The sequence below is a fragment of the Fusarium phalaenopsidis genome (assembly GCF_050370095.1).
Source record: "Fusarium phalaenopsidis strain FUZ10S chromosome Unknown contig_32274, whole genome shotgun sequence".
Taxonomy (NCBI): domain Eukaryota; kingdom Fungi; phylum Ascomycota; class Sordariomycetes; order Hypocreales; family Nectriaceae; genus Fusarium; species Fusarium phalaenopsidis.
The window spans coordinates 267,748-285,405 of record NW_028145419.1 but is presented as its reverse complement, the minus strand read 5'-3'; the positions used below and the strand labels follow the sequence as shown (position 1 = coordinate 285,405).

The 17,658-nt window shown below is 50.9% G+C and overlaps 5 protein-coding genes across 5 annotated transcripts; 2 read left to right on the top strand and 3 right to left on the bottom strand.

Moving 5' to 3' along the window:
• Positions 1-5,906: 5,906 nt before the first annotated feature.
• Positions 5,907-6,442, bottom strand: LRP88_00197 (CFEM domain-containing protein; the record flags this gene model as incomplete). The annotated part of the gene is made up of 2 exons (XM_083236914.1): positions 5,907-6,154; positions 6,208-6,442. The coding sequence occupies 2 exons, from the start codon at positions 6,440-6,442 to the stop codon at positions 5,907-5,909; spliced, it is 483 nt and encodes a 160-aa protein (XP_083107283.1).
• A 1,018-nt stretch (positions 6,443-7,460) lies between these two features.
• On the top strand, positions 7,461-8,272 carry LRP88_00196 (uncharacterized protein; the record flags this gene model as incomplete). Its single annotated transcript, XM_083236913.1, has 3 exons — positions 7,461-7,671; positions 7,768-8,153; positions 8,201-8,272. The coding sequence occupies 3 exons, from the start codon at positions 7,461-7,463 to the stop codon at positions 8,270-8,272; spliced, it is 669 nt and encodes a 222-aa protein (XP_083107282.1).
• Positions 8,273-8,931: 659 nt separating this feature from the next.
• LRP88_00195 (MFS transporter) lies at positions 8,932-10,699 on the bottom strand (the record flags this gene model as incomplete). Its single annotated transcript, XM_083236912.1, has 3 exons — positions 8,932-9,264; positions 9,341-9,984; positions 10,033-10,699. 3 exons carry the CDS (start codon positions 10,697-10,699, stop codon positions 8,932-8,934), a joined length of 1,644 nt encoding a protein of 547 aa, XP_083107281.1.
• A 2,725-nt stretch (positions 10,700-13,424) lies between these two features.
• LRP88_00194 (uncharacterized protein) lies at positions 13,425-15,019 on the bottom strand (the record flags this gene model as incomplete). Its single annotated transcript, XM_083236911.1, has 2 exons — positions 13,425-14,559; positions 14,607-15,019. The coding sequence occupies 2 exons, from the start codon at positions 15,017-15,019 to the stop codon at positions 13,425-13,427; spliced, it is 1,548 nt and encodes a 515-aa protein (XP_083107280.1).
• A 1,360-nt stretch (positions 15,020-16,379) lies between these two features.
• Positions 16,380-17,250, top strand: LRP88_00193 (uncharacterized protein; the record flags this gene model as incomplete). The annotated part of the gene is made up of 2 exons (XM_083236910.1): positions 16,380-17,127; positions 17,186-17,250. The coding sequence occupies 2 exons, from the start codon at positions 16,380-16,382 to the stop codon at positions 17,248-17,250; spliced, it is 813 nt and encodes a 270-aa protein (XP_083107279.1).
• Between the last annotated feature and the right edge of the window lie 408 nt (positions 17,251-17,658).

The window sequence follows — 17,658 nt, the reverse complement described above, 5'->3', positions numbered from 1 at the left end:
ACCGTTCTTTGGCGCGATTTTTTTGTAAGAAGTATGCGTGGACTGACACAAATGAGCTTCCATTTTCTAATTCTGCGTTGGCCTTTCCGATGATCCTTTTTCTCACTCTGCCCACGGGCAACATGCGTTTTGTTAAGGTTTTCTGGGTCAAATGGATGACCTCGCATGAGCTTTCATGATTGGCTCCGATTCGGATAGATAAGATGAGATCTCCCGATAAGATCTCATCCACGTGATAGGGCACGTGCATATCCTTCCTCAGATCTCAACAGCTCCGGACGAAATACTCCGTTCCACAAAGTACAAAAGTGGCACAACAACACGGGAGATTGATAGCAAGGCGCATGCGTTGATGAGTCTGTTTGCAGTCGTAGTTCACCTGTGGCCTTCAAATTCCCATACCCATTTATTCACATGCACCGAACCGCCACCTTGAGGACGCGCAAGAGTTGGTGGGTTATTCTCTTCCGAAGGGAGGTGAGACAAGGGGGCGTTAGATCCTCAACTCATATCATTCGGTCAGGTCATCCTCGAATATGCCCCCTTCGATATCTTGGATCAGTTCAGCTTGAAGAGCCATGAATGTAGCTTGGCCGGCCTGACCAAGGGTAGTCATCCAGTCCTGATTCCAGAGCGCCGGGATAGGTTGGCTCTCACGGTGTTCACATGCCGGATGAGATGAAAACATACCCAGCTCTGGGGAAAGTGCCTTCGTCCTTCATCTCGACCTCCTTTATGTCGCTCGTGCATGTTGCTCGGTGTATGTGGGGGAGTTGATTGACCATAGACCTAGCTTGGCTTGTCGATCTTCGAAAAGGGTTGGGAAAAGGGCCAGTGCTGATCGTGTTCCTGGGGGGGCATGATGACTGCAACGCTGGTAAGGGCACTGGCGGAGAGATGGCTGTCTTCCGAGCGAATAGGCTGTGTATGCCCATTGGCCGGTTCTTTGGGCATCTGTGATGACTGGGGGAGATTTGCGGGAGGGGGCGCTCGAGGAGGCAGCTGAGTTGATAATGGGGTTCGAGGTCCCGGCAGATGCCAAGTTCCCCCTAGGCTGAGCAGGAATAGAAGGTCCTCGAGATACCGGTCGAGGAGAGACCGCTCTGGCAAAGTGCACCACAGCTGGGTTGGCGAGATTCCCAAGGGCGAAAAGGTCCTCGGTGACGCCGTGGGTCTAGTTATCAACGTGATTGCCAGATTCCTGCTCGACAGATGATTTGGCGCTCGGGTATTCTTCATTCTCAGGGTCTTGTGGCGTGGAGGTTGTAGAGGGCACAGGATCGGTGATGGCTGGGGTAGGAAGTTTCGCGGCAGCATCCGTCACCAACTGGCTCAGTAGGGACTCGGTGAGAGCTTCTGGATCTCGCCGGGCGCCTGATGTGACCGCGTGCCCGATGTACTCACAGCTAGATCGCTAGCAGATCTGTGTCTATCGTCACAGCATCTGTGAATGGCATCGTGGAAGTCCGATCCGGATTGGTGGTAGGCTGCCGCGCTCTTATCGTTGGTACCAAGCAGCGATGGTACAGGTAGAAGAAAAGGTGGTCCAAACGATGCTGAAATGGATACGGCTGGTGATATTTTGGTATGATCTTGCTGACTTATGTGTTATGAGTTAGCATTGTTCATCGTTGATAGAAGTGGAACTGTTTCCTGCCGCTCAGATAGAGAAGATGGAGTAGACAAAAGGTAGGTGGTTGAGAACGAGGGAATCGGTAACTGAGATGAAGGAGGAGGACCCGTGGTAGAGTTTTCGTTGCTGCTCTTTGTTATTTCTCGGTAATGAAATAGGACCAGACTGTTTGCAGTTGTCAGTCGCAGGATCATAGTCGACTCTGAGTCTGCTCCTATCTCTCTCACGTCCAAGTGTCGATATTTCTACTTAGTCTTCGACCAAAAAGTAAGACAGCTACAGAGAATAACATGAAGCTCATCTCCGCTCTCATGTATTTCAGTCAAGACTGGCCATGCAAGCTTGGATCGCCAGTGTAGAAGCCCGAGTGAAGTCTCTCTCACTGGCCCAGGCTCTCATGAAGCGTTTTTGGCTGGTGTGCCAGACCGCATATGAATGATCATTTCACATAGCATAGGTAGAACTGTTGAATCACGCCAATATTTTGTATATTTATATCATGCGCTTAACAGCAAACAAACAACCGACTGTAACGTGCTTGCATCTACCCCTCAAGATGAGGTGGCTTGCCCTCCTTGCCCTCCTCAGTGTCCTTTATCCCCACTGTTGCCACACGATCAGAAGCATACAGTTCTTTGTAGAGCTCCTGAATCCTCGACGGGAACTTGTTCAGAACAGGTTTCTCACCATTCGTCACCCCACCCACCACCAACGCAGATGTCGCCAACGATGACGAGCCCACACTTTGCCGGGTGGATATGACGTTGAGGCGTTGTGAGTTCGACATGTTGACAGAGATTATCTTTTTTTATAAGCCCTATCCAGTGTATGTCTGGGGAAGGTCTTAAATATGCGGGTTCACTTGGAGGAGCCTTCACCTGCGAGCGACGGGGTGAGCACTCTCCTCCTCTTTACCAGGCCAAGACAGACCTCCTCGGACACAGCCTCTGGAGCACTCTTCGAGAACTTTTCGATCAGTTATCGGCTAAAGGTTTATGTGTCTGGTGTCTGCTGGTAGTGATATAGCCCTTAAGCGCCGCCATGGGGAGCGCCCTATGCCTAGTTGTGGAATGTCTTGATCTGCTAGGGTGGACTTGTGGCTGATAACTCCTTTTAGAGGCGTGATTGATACCAACATACTTCCTCAGATATTATGCATCATTCAGGGCGGCATAACACATTGTAGGATTGCACGGTCAGGTTGCAGACACAGCGAGGGTCTAACGTGACTTGATCTTCTTTCTTCTAAAGGGATGAGAGAGGAAAAATAAAGACAGACAACCGTAAACAATGCCAGAGGTATTCATACATTGATGATATTCACACAAGGGAGCATGCCATATTGTTGCAAAACAGACAATTTAGCGTGACGACTGTTGCATGATCATCATTAGCTTCAATTTAATGTTCTCGGGGGAATGCATTGTATGCCGAGAGAAGTCACAGTTGTGGTTGCAAGATCGGTGACCCTTTCCGTGACGAGAGCAAATGCGTTTGTGAGGCACAGGGTAGCAACCAGAGCCCTAAAGCCACCTCCGTCGGGTACCGGGACTCAGGTGCTGGGGGTCTCACTCTCGCAGCCAACGAAGTAAACAAACAATGCAAAGAACGAGCGACTGGCACCTCGTCATCGCATTCAGCTCCTCGATGCCGCGTTCCTCTCTCCCTCAGCACCTCGGCCTTCGGAATCCCCAGCTGCACCGCCGGAAGACTTTCCGAGCATGCCGATCATGTGAACGCTGGTGGCTGAGACAACGATCAGCAAAGCGACAGTGGCTCAGAAAAAGCTCAAGCCCCCTGGAAATAAACAACAGTTCGCCACGTGGAGACCAGCCCAACTCAATCTTTATCAATCAGTTCAATCTCCGACCACGAGGAACCGGGGGAGTCGCGTGCACCAGCGCCGCCGTTTATTTTTTCTTCTGCTTCCCCCTTTCCAATGCAGATTTGGTTCCTGGCTCGCCCCACTGGAGATCGATCCATGCCGAGGCTCAATCTTCAGAGACAAAATGCGTATTGTTCCTGATGGGCTCGCAAAGGTCCTGTCTTTTTGAGCGACTGTTGGTTCATGCTCTTGGTACGAGTCGCCTTTTGAGGAAAATGGCCTGTCCTGAAGAGGCATTTCTTGACAAGACCCTGGCAGCCCAGCAAGGACCACAGGGGGCACCGCGCCGGATCGGTCGCTTGGTTCAGCTGTTTTGGCCAAGGATCCAGGAGACTGCGGACATCGGCGAGAATTCCCAGAACCAGGGCATGACTGGCCATGAATTCAAGACGGAAAAATTACCTGAAAGTCCTTCATTGGGCGCTGAACGTGTGCAATTTCCTGTACCAAGAATGCGCTATGAATAACGCCTGCTGGGGTGCGGAGGCGGGCAAACAGTTAAAACCCCCACTCCGTGCCTTAACTGACAGCGCCAAAAGTCCCCCCGTCCGTCATTCCCAAAGCAGTTACTCGTACCATTGCCGAGTTGCACTAACAGACCATGTCCGCGGGATGCGCTCGGCCTGGACGTTGAAGTTTCTATTTGGGCCTGAACACCGAGTCAGGCGCTTGGAATTTCTCGTTGGCCGAGTCAACCGTAAGGATCGAGGCCGTGTTTGACTCGGCTTGATGATGGAAGCCTGGAACAGTGATGCTCAGGGAACACCATGGTGTCGAACCAACGGGTAGGACTTTGCATCAAGGTTTGGTTTGCCTCAGGCTCGTAAACTCGGGCTTAGAACAGGGATAAGCTATGAGAGGATCTCGATATTGGTGACTTGAAGGGACAGTTTAGTAGAGGCAGACATTGAATATCAACGGTTATGAATTCCATGGGCACTAGTGCATCGCCGGTGATATCTAGATCGAGATGCACTAGTTATCCTCGCCTTTACCCGTGTTGAGCTCGCAAGTGTCGGGTAGATCAAAGCTTGTGTCTACCCATATCGAATTATGGCTTAGTCTACAGATAACGGCAATACAGTCCACCAAGGCTACTTGATGGGTACTGATAGTCACGTTCATCCTGGCAGGTGCGTGTGATAGTATCTGGCATCGAGTAATAGCTTTCGAGAGTTATAAAACGTCAGATGGAGGCCATGCGTTTGCACTTTCAGTGGTGGTCCACCATCGTGAAATCAGAAGAGTATGTTCAGTGTAAGCAGTTAGCGTAAGCGGCTTCTGTCACAAAAACAACAAAATAGCCAGAGAGCTAATATTAAAAGAGAAGATCCCAGATTTCTTCAAAACTAGAGTAGTCTTAAAGCTGAAGAATCTCTTCGTTTGTCTTTAGAGTTGATACTAAATTGACTTGAAATTTAATTCCTAGGGCACAATACCGTGAACATGACGGTCACAACACCAAAACCCATGAAAATCAGGTTTTCATTGCCAGAATCCTCAACCCAAGCACCGATAACTCAGTTCCTCAGAGTTGAGCATCTGGTATCTCACTACCCACAACTTCGTCAAACCCGTTGTGCCATGTGTATCATGCTTTGTGCCATGTGCAATTAACAACTGACAACTTCCTGACAACCAGTTTAGAACCATCCCAAGTTCGTAATGAGACTACCCTGAACTCTCATGTCTTGGTTCAGCTTCTCAGATCAACTTGCTAGATCAACACCATCGTCACATGCTCAACTTCATGTCCCCACTGCCATCTTCCGCCTCATCCCGTTACCTGACCCAAAAAGGCTGCTGTTGGTCTTGATCTCTGAATACGAACTCATCATCTGATGCTACGCAAGCTCCCGAACATGCAGGAACCCACGAAATTCCGGGACCCATTCTCAGGGGAACTCCTGGCCAGCTGAAAGCTTGATTTAGAAGCTGCATGATGATATCAACCAAGATGAATGCGAGAGCTTACATGCACGATCGATGAGTCCAACCCTGTTCATCACCAACACCGCCAACACCACCATCAACGGTTGTGATGCTGCGCCATTTAAACCCTTGTCAGCCTAGTGACCCTTGTCTGGCGCATGAATTCCGTCCATGTGGGGAACGGACCATCGGACGGACTGCGTGATCCGAGAGACCCTGCCAACACCAGGGTCTGGATCATCAGATTCCACCTTCTAGATCAGGCTCAACAGCTGCTGGATGCTCGATGCACTGAAAATATCGGGTTCAGTGATTATTCATTCTATTCTACATGCTAAACAACAGTTTACACTGACGCGTTGTGCGTAAAGAAGATCGTTGCAAGACGGATCAGAGACCTAGATTAACCCCTGCCACATCCCGGCTTCCCCAAACCTTCCCCAGACTACAATTCGCCTAAAAGGCGGCGAGAAGACCCAGCACCATCATGCCGAAGCCGCCGATGGAGCCCATGGCAGCCGCTCCGTCGGGCGAGGCGGTTGAGCTGGTGGCACTGGCAGCAGCCTCAGGGGTGCCAGTCGACTCGGCTGCCTTGGTGGTAGCTGATCCAGTGGACTTGACGGTGGCCGACTCGTCGACTGGTGGAGCGGTGGCACCACCAGTCACGTCGTAACAGAACTGGGCAGCAGCTGGGAGGACATCCTCTGTGAGGTGTTAGTGGGGTTGCTTGATCAGGCTCTGAGGCAGGTCGACTTACCAACTGACTTGGCAGCACCGCATGCTTGAAGAACGCAGGCCTGGGCTCCAGTGTAGATGTTGCGGTAGTTGTCCACTTCGCAGAGACAGTCATTGTCCTCGGGCTTGCAGCTGGATGAACCCTTGATGGCCTTGGTGAGACAGTCATGTGAGCACTCAGGTAGCGCATCAAACATGGTCTTTTCAGCGGCGCTGGCGAGGCCAGCAATGGCGAGAACAACAAAAGCAGCCTTCATTTTTTCGAGTGGTAAAGTTTACTAGACCAACCGCTGGAAGCGGGCGATTTACCCGTCTTAATAGTAGGTGAGCCATCACAAAGGTTGCATGTCAAGTGCGGCTGTAGAGCATGGCCCTTGGCGACCTTGCCAAACTGAGCGAGAATGGGCTCTTGGTGAGTACGAGATGCCGTCCTAGTAGAGCGGTATGGCCATTCTTTGTGGCCGAGCAATCTCTCAGAGTCACTCCCCCCACTTCATGTTCCTTTTCAGCTGCCCTTCCTCGGCTGCACATGGTGCAACAATGAGCTCCCTAGCTTGGCTAGCCCGTCCGGCCGTCGGCTCGTGTGATTTTGGCTCGGCTATGCTGTCCAGGGTCAACGTATCGTTAGTGGCGTGAGAGGGTGGGATCTGATAAGATAATCATTTCATTAGTGCCAAATGCTTGACAGGGAGTTCGTGGGGTGAGTGGACGAAGGTCAATGAGGCCCACTGTTGCAGGCCTGTGTGTTAGTTCGGCTCGTCCGGAAAGGAGCTCGGCGTCCTCTTGGCCTCTTGAACGGGCCAGCTGCAGATGAGCTTGTGCCAATGAGTTTTCTGGGACCGATAGCGGAGTCCCTGCTGGTGTTGACAGGGTGTTTGACAGGGTAAGAAGCAAAAACTAGACTATCAGATGATCTGATAACTCTAATCGTATCCGTACAGGCTTCAATCGCCACCGCCAAGGTCAACTAGATCCAAAGCGAAATTAACGCCGCAGCCACAACTACAGGCCCAGGACCAGGAGCGCTTCGAAGCGGCCAATGATCGGAGATGAGGCCCTTGCATGCCTTCTTAGGCACCTCTAGACTTGATGAGATCCATGCCGGTAGAGGCCTTTCTCAGAGATATTAATACCCGGCATCTCTCGCCTCTCAACCCGATTCTCTTTCCAGCATCGCAATCCGTCTTCAACACTCGCTCACTACTTGCTTCCGTCGACAACGACCACACTCGCTAGAACATCACTCGTTCGATTTCAACAAACTCTCCAAGCAAGATGAAGACCTCCACCTCGATCCGCCTTGCCGCCGCCGGCGTCATCGGCCTGGCCTCCATGGCTCAGGCTCAGTCCGTCTGCGCCATCAACTGCTTCCAGGGCGTCATCACCGATCACCCCCCTCTGGACTGCACTGAGGAGAACATGTACCTGTGCTTCTGCAAGCGCTCCAACCTCCAGAACTGGTTCGCCGAGTGCATCTGGGACGAGTGTGGTAGCCAGTCCGAGGCCGCCATCGCCTTTGGCGTCAACCTGTGCGCTGGTAAGTCACAGAGTCATCGAAGTTGAACTTGTCTAATCATTTCAGACTACGGCATCACCATCACCCCTCCTACCAAGCCCGAGGAGCAGCCCACCACCACCAAGACCGAGCCCAAGCCTACCACCCAGGCCGAGGAGGAGCCCGAGTCCACCAAGGCTGAGGAGGAGCCCGAGTCTACCCAGGCCGAGACCCAGCCCACTTCCACCAAGGCTGAGGAGCAGCCTGAGGAGACCCAGGCCGAGGAGACTGAGGCTGAGGAGACCCAGCCCGCCGAGGAGACCAAGGCTACCACTGCTGCCGCTCCTGCCGAGACCTCTGCCGAGACCGAGAAGCCTGCTGCTCCCAAGCCCACCACCGTTGTCGTCAAGCCCTCGCACGCCGACAACACCACCGTCGTCAGCCCCACCAACCCTCCCACTGTTGTCAACATGGTAAGTTCACAGCATCTCAACTCACAGACTTGTACTAACAGACACAGGGTGCTTCCAACGCTGCCTCTGGCATCCTGGCCGCTGCCGGTCTTGCCGTCGCTGCCTTCCAGCTTCTGTAAGCATAGCTTCTTGGCTGACCAACCCCTAATGACCTGGGTTATGGCCCGGAACATTTAATATTCAATGTGTATACATCTTCTTTCCGGTTCGGGTCCGGCTGGGCTTGACTGGGTACATGTCAGGGTAGTTCTAGCTTAAGGCAATGAGCCTGACAATAATATTATTATCTATTACTGAACTTAACATGAACGGACGCAATGTGAAATGGTTGACCAGTGTGATACATGATACTTAACCTGATAGACCTGTCACTACGTGCAAGTCTTTAGGTATTATAAAGTTGCCATCTCTGTGCCACAAGCCAATACCGAGAGTGCTTGCAGGACTGCATGTCCCTGTTGAGCATGGAAGCTGACGCGATATCCTTTGCCTATGTAACACTGGGTTAGGCGAGTGAGGCGAAATAACTTTGTTGATCCTTCTGTCCCTTGTAGATCACCTCTGCAGCCGCCAAGACACCTCGAATCATGCACGCATCACTACTGCAAGTCGCACCCTGCGTTGTGATATGTAGTATTAAGTACAAGTCTATCAGATGAATGTGTAGTATGGCCCCTGTTTGAATGTGACAATACAATATGTTGAACGGCCCAGTAGCAGAAACTTCCTATCCTTGAATGCCATAAAACTAACTGAACCGCATCTTGGTAATTCGAGGCTAATGGCTGTTTGATCTGGTTCCCCCGGCCTCCTCATCTTGCAGCACTGATTGCTCTTGCATGGCTGCAGCATGCTGAGCTCGCATCTTCTGAAGAATCTGAACTGCCTCAGAGGCATATTGGCACTTGAGTCGAATCCGACGGCCATATTTGTAGAATAGGAACGGGAATGGTACACAGGCAAGAGCCAGAAACGCCGGAACGGAACCTGCCCATTGAACACCGAGATTCTCGTACATGTGCGGCGTGAATAGCGGAAAGGCTGCGCCAAAGAGGGAGCGAAGAACGGAATTGGCGGCCAAGACCGAAGCAGCAAAGACCACATCTGTTTCCTATTAGAGTTATGAATGTGTGTGAGGATGGCAACTTACAAGAGTCAATCAGATAGTTTAGTAGAGAAAGAAAGACCAGAACCAATCCCAGACCAAAGAAGACAGAGCCAACAATTGGCACAGCCCAGTGGATAGAAGGATAGGTAGTCCAAGCAAACCAAAACAGTCCAATGGGAATAAAGACAGACCCAAGCATTGCTAGAGTAAGTCTCACTTCTGGGTCAAGCATGCCACCCTTGGCAGCTGCTAAACGCGCGTAACGCTTGTTTTCGAAAATGGCCATCAGCGTGGCGAGTGACACACCAACTGCAGTCCCGATAAAGGCCAGGCCTCCAACTCCTGGGCTCCAGCCTCGTCCTACTTGAAAGACAATGGGAAAAGCGGCAAAGCACATGTACAGGGTGCCGTAGATGATGGAGATGTATATCGAGAGGAGCAGGACGATGGGCTCTTTGAATAACAAGATCCAGGGTCGTGTGAGAGCAACTTTGAGCTGGCTGGAAATGGACTTTTGAGGTTGGCCGGCGTCGAGGAGCGAGATGTAAACTCTGCCTGTTCTTTGAGAGAGCATTTGGGCACGTTGGCGAAGAAGATATGGGGCGTATGTTTCCGGAACAAGAAGTGTGATGAGAATCCAGAAAACGCCGGTGAAGATTGCCATCAAGCCTAGAAGCCAAGGCCAGCCCTCTGTCTCTCCGAGGAAGCCACCGACAATGGGGCCTATAAACGAGTCAGCGGATCATTCATGATATACACCATCTCTCATACCAATGGCTGGGCCCAAGAAGGGAGCAAGACCAAATAGACTGCCTGCCAGACCGCGCTCAGTATGGCTGAACATGTCCGCAATGACGCCTCCCGCGTTGGTCAATGGAGAAGAACCGAATGCGCCGGCGAGGAAGCGAAGGACGAGTAAAGTTGGCATTGTCTGCGCGCAAGCAGCTCCAACATTGAACGCAGTCAAGGCAAAGTACGTAACGACAAAGACCTTTTGCCTTCCATACAGCTCAGACAGAGGAGCCCAGAGCAGTGGCCCAACAGCAAAGCCCAATACAAAGAGCGACACACCAAGAGTGGCCACTTCCTGAGATACGCCAAAGGCACGGATTATTTCCCTTATGCCTCCAGTATATGCCGAGCTCACAAAGGTGACAGCCAAGGTTGCGATGGCCTGAAGAATGGTAATCATCCATTTCCTCCATGGCGCAAAAGTCATGGCATCTTGAGGATCGTTGGGGAGGAACTTGACGAGGAATGGGTTCGATTCTGTTCCCTCGCCTACGTATTTGTGCTCGGAGAACTTCTCCTCATCGATCGGACCTCGGACTCGGGCCTTTGCCCATTGAAAAGGTCTGAAGCTTGTGGTTTCTTCGATTTCGATGACATCGGCGATGGTCGTCGAGGAGGACGAGGGACTTGGGGGAGGAGGCGCCATGGCTTCGTTAGCGTCTGCGATCGGATCGAAAAGAGAAGATGCAAGCGTTACATGGCCACCTGAGATTGATGTCTTGTTAAAGTCTAGATCCCAGATCTCGAATGCGGAGGTCGGTATAAGTCAACCTTGTCCCTCGGCATTTCAGCTGATAACCCCGCGGAGTTTTCTTCGGGAATAACAACCAACACATGCAACGGCGATATAGAAAATCCCGACCCGTAGATGAAACCCCGAAAGACCGAGACGAGAAACTCCCGAACGACGACTTGTTTAAACTCCGTGAATCGATATGGACTACGAAACGCCCTCTCCCCAGCAGAATGCAGCAGGGAAACGTGGGAAGCCTAGTAAGGCGTGCGTTCCCTGTCGCGCACGCAAGATCAAGTGCGATGCTGCCGTGACTGGACTGCCTTGTAGCAGCTGTGTCAGCAGACAATGTGTCCCGAGCTGCGTCTTGTCGGCGCGCAAGCCCCGAAAACGGTCAGTGAGCACCTGGGACTTGAAACAAATGCACTTAGACTGATATGGTGTCACATTAGGATTGTACGCACAGTTTCCGTCGAAAAGGAGTCCAGAGTACTGCGACGCGACGAACATGTAGGTTAAGCCATGTCTCTCTATTCCCTGGCCACCCTCTTATGCTGCTTCTGTTTCCGCGTGACTATCGAAAGATAGATGCAGAGGCTGACATTCCCCGATAGACTCCAGAGCACGCAATAAACAACACCCAAACAACACGTACAGAGGCATCGGATCAGGTAACCCTACCTCAGACATCTCCTCTGGATCACAATAGCTCTACCCCTCGGGATCACCAGTCTCGGCCTGACCTACATTACCTCAATATTTTGCACGACGCCATCGCCGACTCGCCAACAAGTCCACAGCACGCCAGCAACGATACTCCCGGCAGCCGACCTGATGATGACCTCATCCCTCGGATCCGGCTCTGGAATAAGCCACCGGAACTAGATGAGGCGGACAACGAGTTTCTTACTAAAAAGGGAGTTTTTGACTTGCCTGCTCGATGCTATATGTGAGTCAGGGCTCGAAGCTTACGTCTGCATTGGCCATCTACTGACACAACTAGGGACATGCTTGTTAGGACGTATTATCATCAAGCCTGCTCTTGCAGTCCCGTCATCGAAAGAGTGGAGTTTCTCAGAAGCTATCAGTCGGGGGCCTGCTCCTTGTTTCTACTCTACGCCATCTTTGCAGCCGCAACTCTCTTTGCGCCACCAGAAGCCATATCCGGCTGTGGATTCACTCACCGTTCGGCTGCTCAAGAATCATTCTTCTCAAAGGCAAATCTGCTTTACGACTTTCAGTATGAAAAAGATACCCTGCGCATGTTGCAGGGTTCACTCATCTTGGGTGTCATCATTCTTGACCATCCAACAGATAGAGACTTTCAGTATTGGTTCCATAACTCGATCCGGCTTGCAGTCAAGCTTGATATACATAATACGTGGGCTCTTAACTATTCTTTCTAGCGGATAACAACTGACGATGCTATAGGTGTGCTAGAGGAGACGCATCTTTCAGACAGTTGAAGCTTTACAGGCGGATCTGGTGGGTTCTTTACGTATGCCACAGTCCCTTCTCGTCCTGCTCGGTTTTGACTTGGCTTATAGATTCGTGATGTCTTTCATTCGTTCGTCAACACACAGAATCTTCGACTCCTTGAGAGTGTTCCCCTGTTAAAACTCCTCAACAAAGATGACTGGGAAATCGACGACATACATGAAGAATCCGACTTGTGGTCACCGATATCCTACCAGCAAAAGACTTCACTAATTGCCCACTGCGAACTGGCCCAAATTTGTAGGTTATAAGCCAATCGCTAGTTGTGGAGCTTATAATAACCCAGTTACAGTTGGAAATTGCTTGTCGACAGTCAAGAATGGGTCTCATCAAGATGTACGCCAACTGATGCGTCCACTGGATGTTTGGCGTACGTCCCTCGCTAAGAAGATGGGTATTACCGACTCTTTTCATGATAGCGAGATATACTACCCAGAGACCCTCGCAATAAGCTACAGGTTTGAAGCCATCATGTGCCGCCTACTTCGTCGTTGCTGGCGTTCGCGAAATGTGAGTGGAAGTGAGTGGGCGAAACAGAGACTTCGGTCAGCCATCTTTGAGCTTGACACCATCGCCAAGAGAGTCCTGGCGAATGGAACTATCCAGAAGTTCCCAATGACTTTGTAAGTGCCAACTGCCATTTGATAGTAACCTTTTTATTAATCACCATTATAGTGTCAGTACAATGCCGGCTCTCCTGGCACTTCATATCGAAACAGCACTTGATCCGTCAGAGACAGATCTTGTCCGCTCAATGGCCAAACTGTCAATTAACCAGACAATGCTGGTTCTTGACCAAATCAAGGATATTCCTGCAATATCACGAGCCCTTCCGGCCTTTGAGATGGTGCTCTCTAAGAAGAACCTTTACTCGACTCCATCAAGTCATTCCGAGTCCATGCAGTCGCCCTCAGCCCAGGATCGCCCGAATCAATCGTCTGCGTTATTGCACGTGCATACTGGCATAGACTCGCACCTCGGTTTGGGGGAGCATCTTTCTCCTCATGGCGACTTTTTGGGATTCGATTTCTTGGATCGATGGGAGATGGAGGAGTTGGATTTTACTGGCATCTACTGATGTAGTCTATTTGGCCACGAGAGTAGGCATCGATGAAGAAACGATCCGATTTAGAAATAATACCTAGTTGGCCCGGGCCCTACTTTCCCTGAGCTGTAGATACTTTTCCCAATCACGCATACCCGAAATCCAGAACTTCATCTCGTCGGCCTCTTCCTGAACACTAAGGCGTGACAGTTGCTTTTGGTATTGCTCCCGCAACTCCTCCTTTCCGGCCACATCATAGAGAGATCTCAGGATTAAACGAGATATCCGTGAGCTCTCACTGGGGAATCTGTTGACAGTCTCCAAAGCCATGGTCCAGTATAAGCGTGCCTTGTCGAAGTTGGATATGACGTGGTAAATCTTGGCCAGAATGATGTAGGCCCGAATCTTCTCATACTTGAGACGAGGGGACTCCTTCAAGGCACTGAGACAAAGCATTTTAGCATTGTAGTATTGTCCTCGGGCAAAGAGTACTTCAGCTAGGGACAATTCCAAAAGGCCTTTGCCCATCACGGGGATGTAGGCTCCTTCACGGCGTTCGATCTCCGAGCGCAAAACGTTTTCGGCCCATGTATAAAGGGTATATTCTCGAAGCGAGTCAGCAAGCTCGCAAATGAGGTCGCGGAGATCTTCATCAAGGACAATGTCGCTAGGCTGTTGAGACAAACGACGCCCTGCCTCGAGTTGAATGATGGATTGTGGGAAATCCCCCCGTTGACGAAGAGACCTGCCCAGGATGATGGCCTTCCTGAAGTTCACCGCTTTCTCCATTGGAGATGGGGTCTCACTCAGGGGACTCCAAGCTTCAAGCACCTCTTCGGCTGATTTCAGTGCTTCGATTTGCATAAAGTTGAGAGCACGCTGGATTGCGTACTGACCAGCGATTGAATGCATTCTCTCATCAGGGGCAGTTTCTTCACTGCTTCTGGGGGTCAAGTTGGCCGCGGACCGAAGCATGGAGCCTTCGATGCGATTCAGGACGCATTCCGCCAGTGCAATGCGAGAGGCGAGATACGGACTCTCAACACCAACTGACACCCGCTTGGCTTGGCCAATGGCGAACTGCTTCCAAGCCATGTTGGAGAATCGGGATGACTCAACGAGGGTGAGTGCGAGATCGATCTTTGTAGCGTTGGAGAGGCCGGGGAAGTTGTATGGGCAGGCCTCAAGTGTATGCTTCAGATGTGGGAAGACCAGAGTTGGGTCATCAGAGCTGGAAGTCGTTAGCGGGTGGGTGGGTGTGTGTTGCGCTGAACCTACACAGGCTCCAGATACTTCCAAGGAATCGATCTGTACGTGACGATCAAGGCCCAGTTCTTCCAGCGTGCCTGATCATCGGGAGCGTGTCTCTGGCGAGCAAGATCGGCAATTTCCCCATCGACCTCATAGAGCTGATCTGAGATCTTGATGTAGGCGTGGGGCAGACGACTCATGGCAGATGTCAGACTTGGCTGGTTCGATAGAACGTTGGCTAGACCTGAAGGGAGACCAACAGTGCTTGCATCCACCCTCTCGATATCGCCCTGGGAATTCCATCGATTGCGGGATGATGAGCCTCGGATGAGGAGGCTGAAAGGGATCTTGGTAGGTGCAAGGAATGACGAGAGATTTAGCAGCTTGCTCGAGTTATCGTACCTCGAGAGCGCGGGCTGACGGGGCTCCAACGAAGCCATGATAACGTGGAGCAAGTGGAGCAAGTGGAGGAGTGTTGCTGAGTGCTCGCGTACTGGGTATGCAAGATGAGTTTGAACCCTAGCTGTCTGTGCCCAGGCAGATGGAGTCAAGATTGATGGAAGGACGATAGCTACTGATAGCTACTCACCCAGAATCAACTGAAGAAGAAGAAGGAAGTGCGGGGTCGACTCTAACCGCCAGCTCGAAGCTATTAATAAATCAGGCTGTGAAAGGGTGTCCTGGATTGGCCGAGTTGACGTTCAAGACATGCATGTTACTCGTGACCTGTGTGTGTAACCAAGACCTGAGCTAGTGTGGGAGACCTAACCAGGTGCAATTTGCTTCAGAGAAGTTCTTATGACAGGGTCGCTTTTTGTGGTTGTGATTTACGCGTGGTGCTTATCAATCACCCGTTGATAGTCGACCTACATATCTTGTATATCTACTCAAACTCTCATCAAGATGAATTCTCCACTGGGTAACTGAATAACTTGGTAAAAACTTGGCGACGCAACAATAATGCATGTGACTGCCGTCGTCTAGCTCAGCGACGTGGCTAGTTTGTATTGGCTGTAGGTGCATATGGCCCCCAATTTCTTATCATGCCTGGACAACGAAAACTGTCGCAATCGTCATATATCACTTTCTTAACAATTTTGTTCAAAATGCTGTATCGACATATCCCACTGACGAGCAACTCGCAAACAAGGATCTTGGTTCTCCAGCCTGCCCAAGACAAATCGGAGGTTCTGGTTGGATCTTTGAGAGTATGTGACCTACAAAAGCCGTCGGGATTCATCATTCCATCTTCTCCGTTTGAGGCACTCTCCTATGTCTGGGGTCCCCCAAGTTCGACGCATACGCTTACACTCGGTACTGCGTCTCTACCCATCACGGCCAACTGCGATAGTGCACTGAGAGAGCTGAGGTGGACCTCGAAAGAGCGCCATCTTTGGATCGATAGCATTTGTATAGACCAGACTGAGGGTGGCATCCAAGAAAGGAACATTCAAGTTGCTATGATGGGCGATATTTATGAAGCAGCTTCTGATGTCCTGGTTTGGCTTGGCCCAAGCGACGAGAAGACGACAGCACTGTTGCGACACTTTCAGCGGCTATATCTAATTCGGGATGAATTTTGGGAAGATGTGAGACACAACCTCTGTTCTAAATTCATGAATAAATGTGGTTAGTAGCTCTCGATACGATATTCAGCTTGGGCTCACATTTGCAGAGGACAAGTGGAAAACGTTGCAGATGTGGGCTGTCCAAGAAATCATCGAAGGACTCCTCAGCAGAACTTGGTTTGAGAGAATGTGGACTCTCCAAGAACTGCTTCTCGCAAACCACGCTACAATCATGTGTGGCACTCAGACCATGTCGTGGGATGCGCTTTGCCAGGCTCTCGAACTTATCGAGGCCTCATTTCCCTTGTCGAGCAAGGGAACTCGGAACTTTGTCAACTGCTTCTACGCATCCTCTGACTTTAAAGAGATGCTGGAGGATATTGAGAACAATGAGACTGGCGATCGGGCAAGAGTGCTTTCGAGAATGATTCATCACTCAAGAATCAGACATGCCACAAACCCCAAGGACAAGATCTTTGCACTCTACGGTCTCTCACAGAAGCTGAAGAAGCCCATGCCGCAGCCTGACTATACTCAGTCAATTGCAGAGATCTACACGAAGGCCACCGTTGCTATCATGCAACAAGACAATTCTCTCTGGCCCTTGGAAAACCTGTGGAGTGAGAACCGGCGAGACGATCTTCCTTCATGGGTCCCAGACTGGAGCGAGGACTCTCGGTGGTCCGATGACCTCAATCAGGACCTTGGGCATGTTCCTTTAGATTATGCAGATCGTGATATTCCTTCTCACTGGGACGGGCCAACTGAACCAGCCGCCTCGATCAAGATATCCTCCGACTACAAACAACTCACTCTCAGCGGCAGAGTACTAGGAGCCATTGCTCATGTGTTTGACGATTCCAACAGAGTGCAGGCTCAAACCGAAGCCCTCGCTGTAACTAATGGAACTGCCGAGTACGAGCTGGCAAGACGAAAGCACGGAGCAGAGACGATCAAGCTCTTCCGACACCTCTGCTCGCGTACCTCTGCGGGAGATCAGTCTGAAGCTCAACTTTGTCAGTTGTTGCTCACAAACAGCCCAACGCAACCCGAGACATCCTTCATGTCAGGGCTTCGAGCTCTGCGATGCGTATTTGATGTAGACTTATCTTTGAAGAATCAGCGATACATCTTTACTCGTGCGAGAAACAAACTGATGAGAGCTACCAATGAGATGAGCAGGCATCCTGACGTTCTCTCCTACATCGATTCTGATGTCGATGCCGCACTCGACGTCATCTTTGCCGAATCTAATGTTGCTAGTCACGAGTCATGGATAGAGGGCGACTGCGATAGATCGCTGTTCAACTCTTTGATGTCTGCTGCTAGCCTTTACCGCCTCATAAGAGGCCTTTGGATCAACAGGTCCATCTTCACAACGGACTCAGGGCTTCTCGGGTATGCCCATGGACGAGTCTTGAAAGGCGATAAGGTGGTCATTTTTGTTGGTGCTGAGGTTCCAAGTGTGATCAGGCCTCGCGGGGGAGAGTTTAAAATCCAGGGGCCTGCGG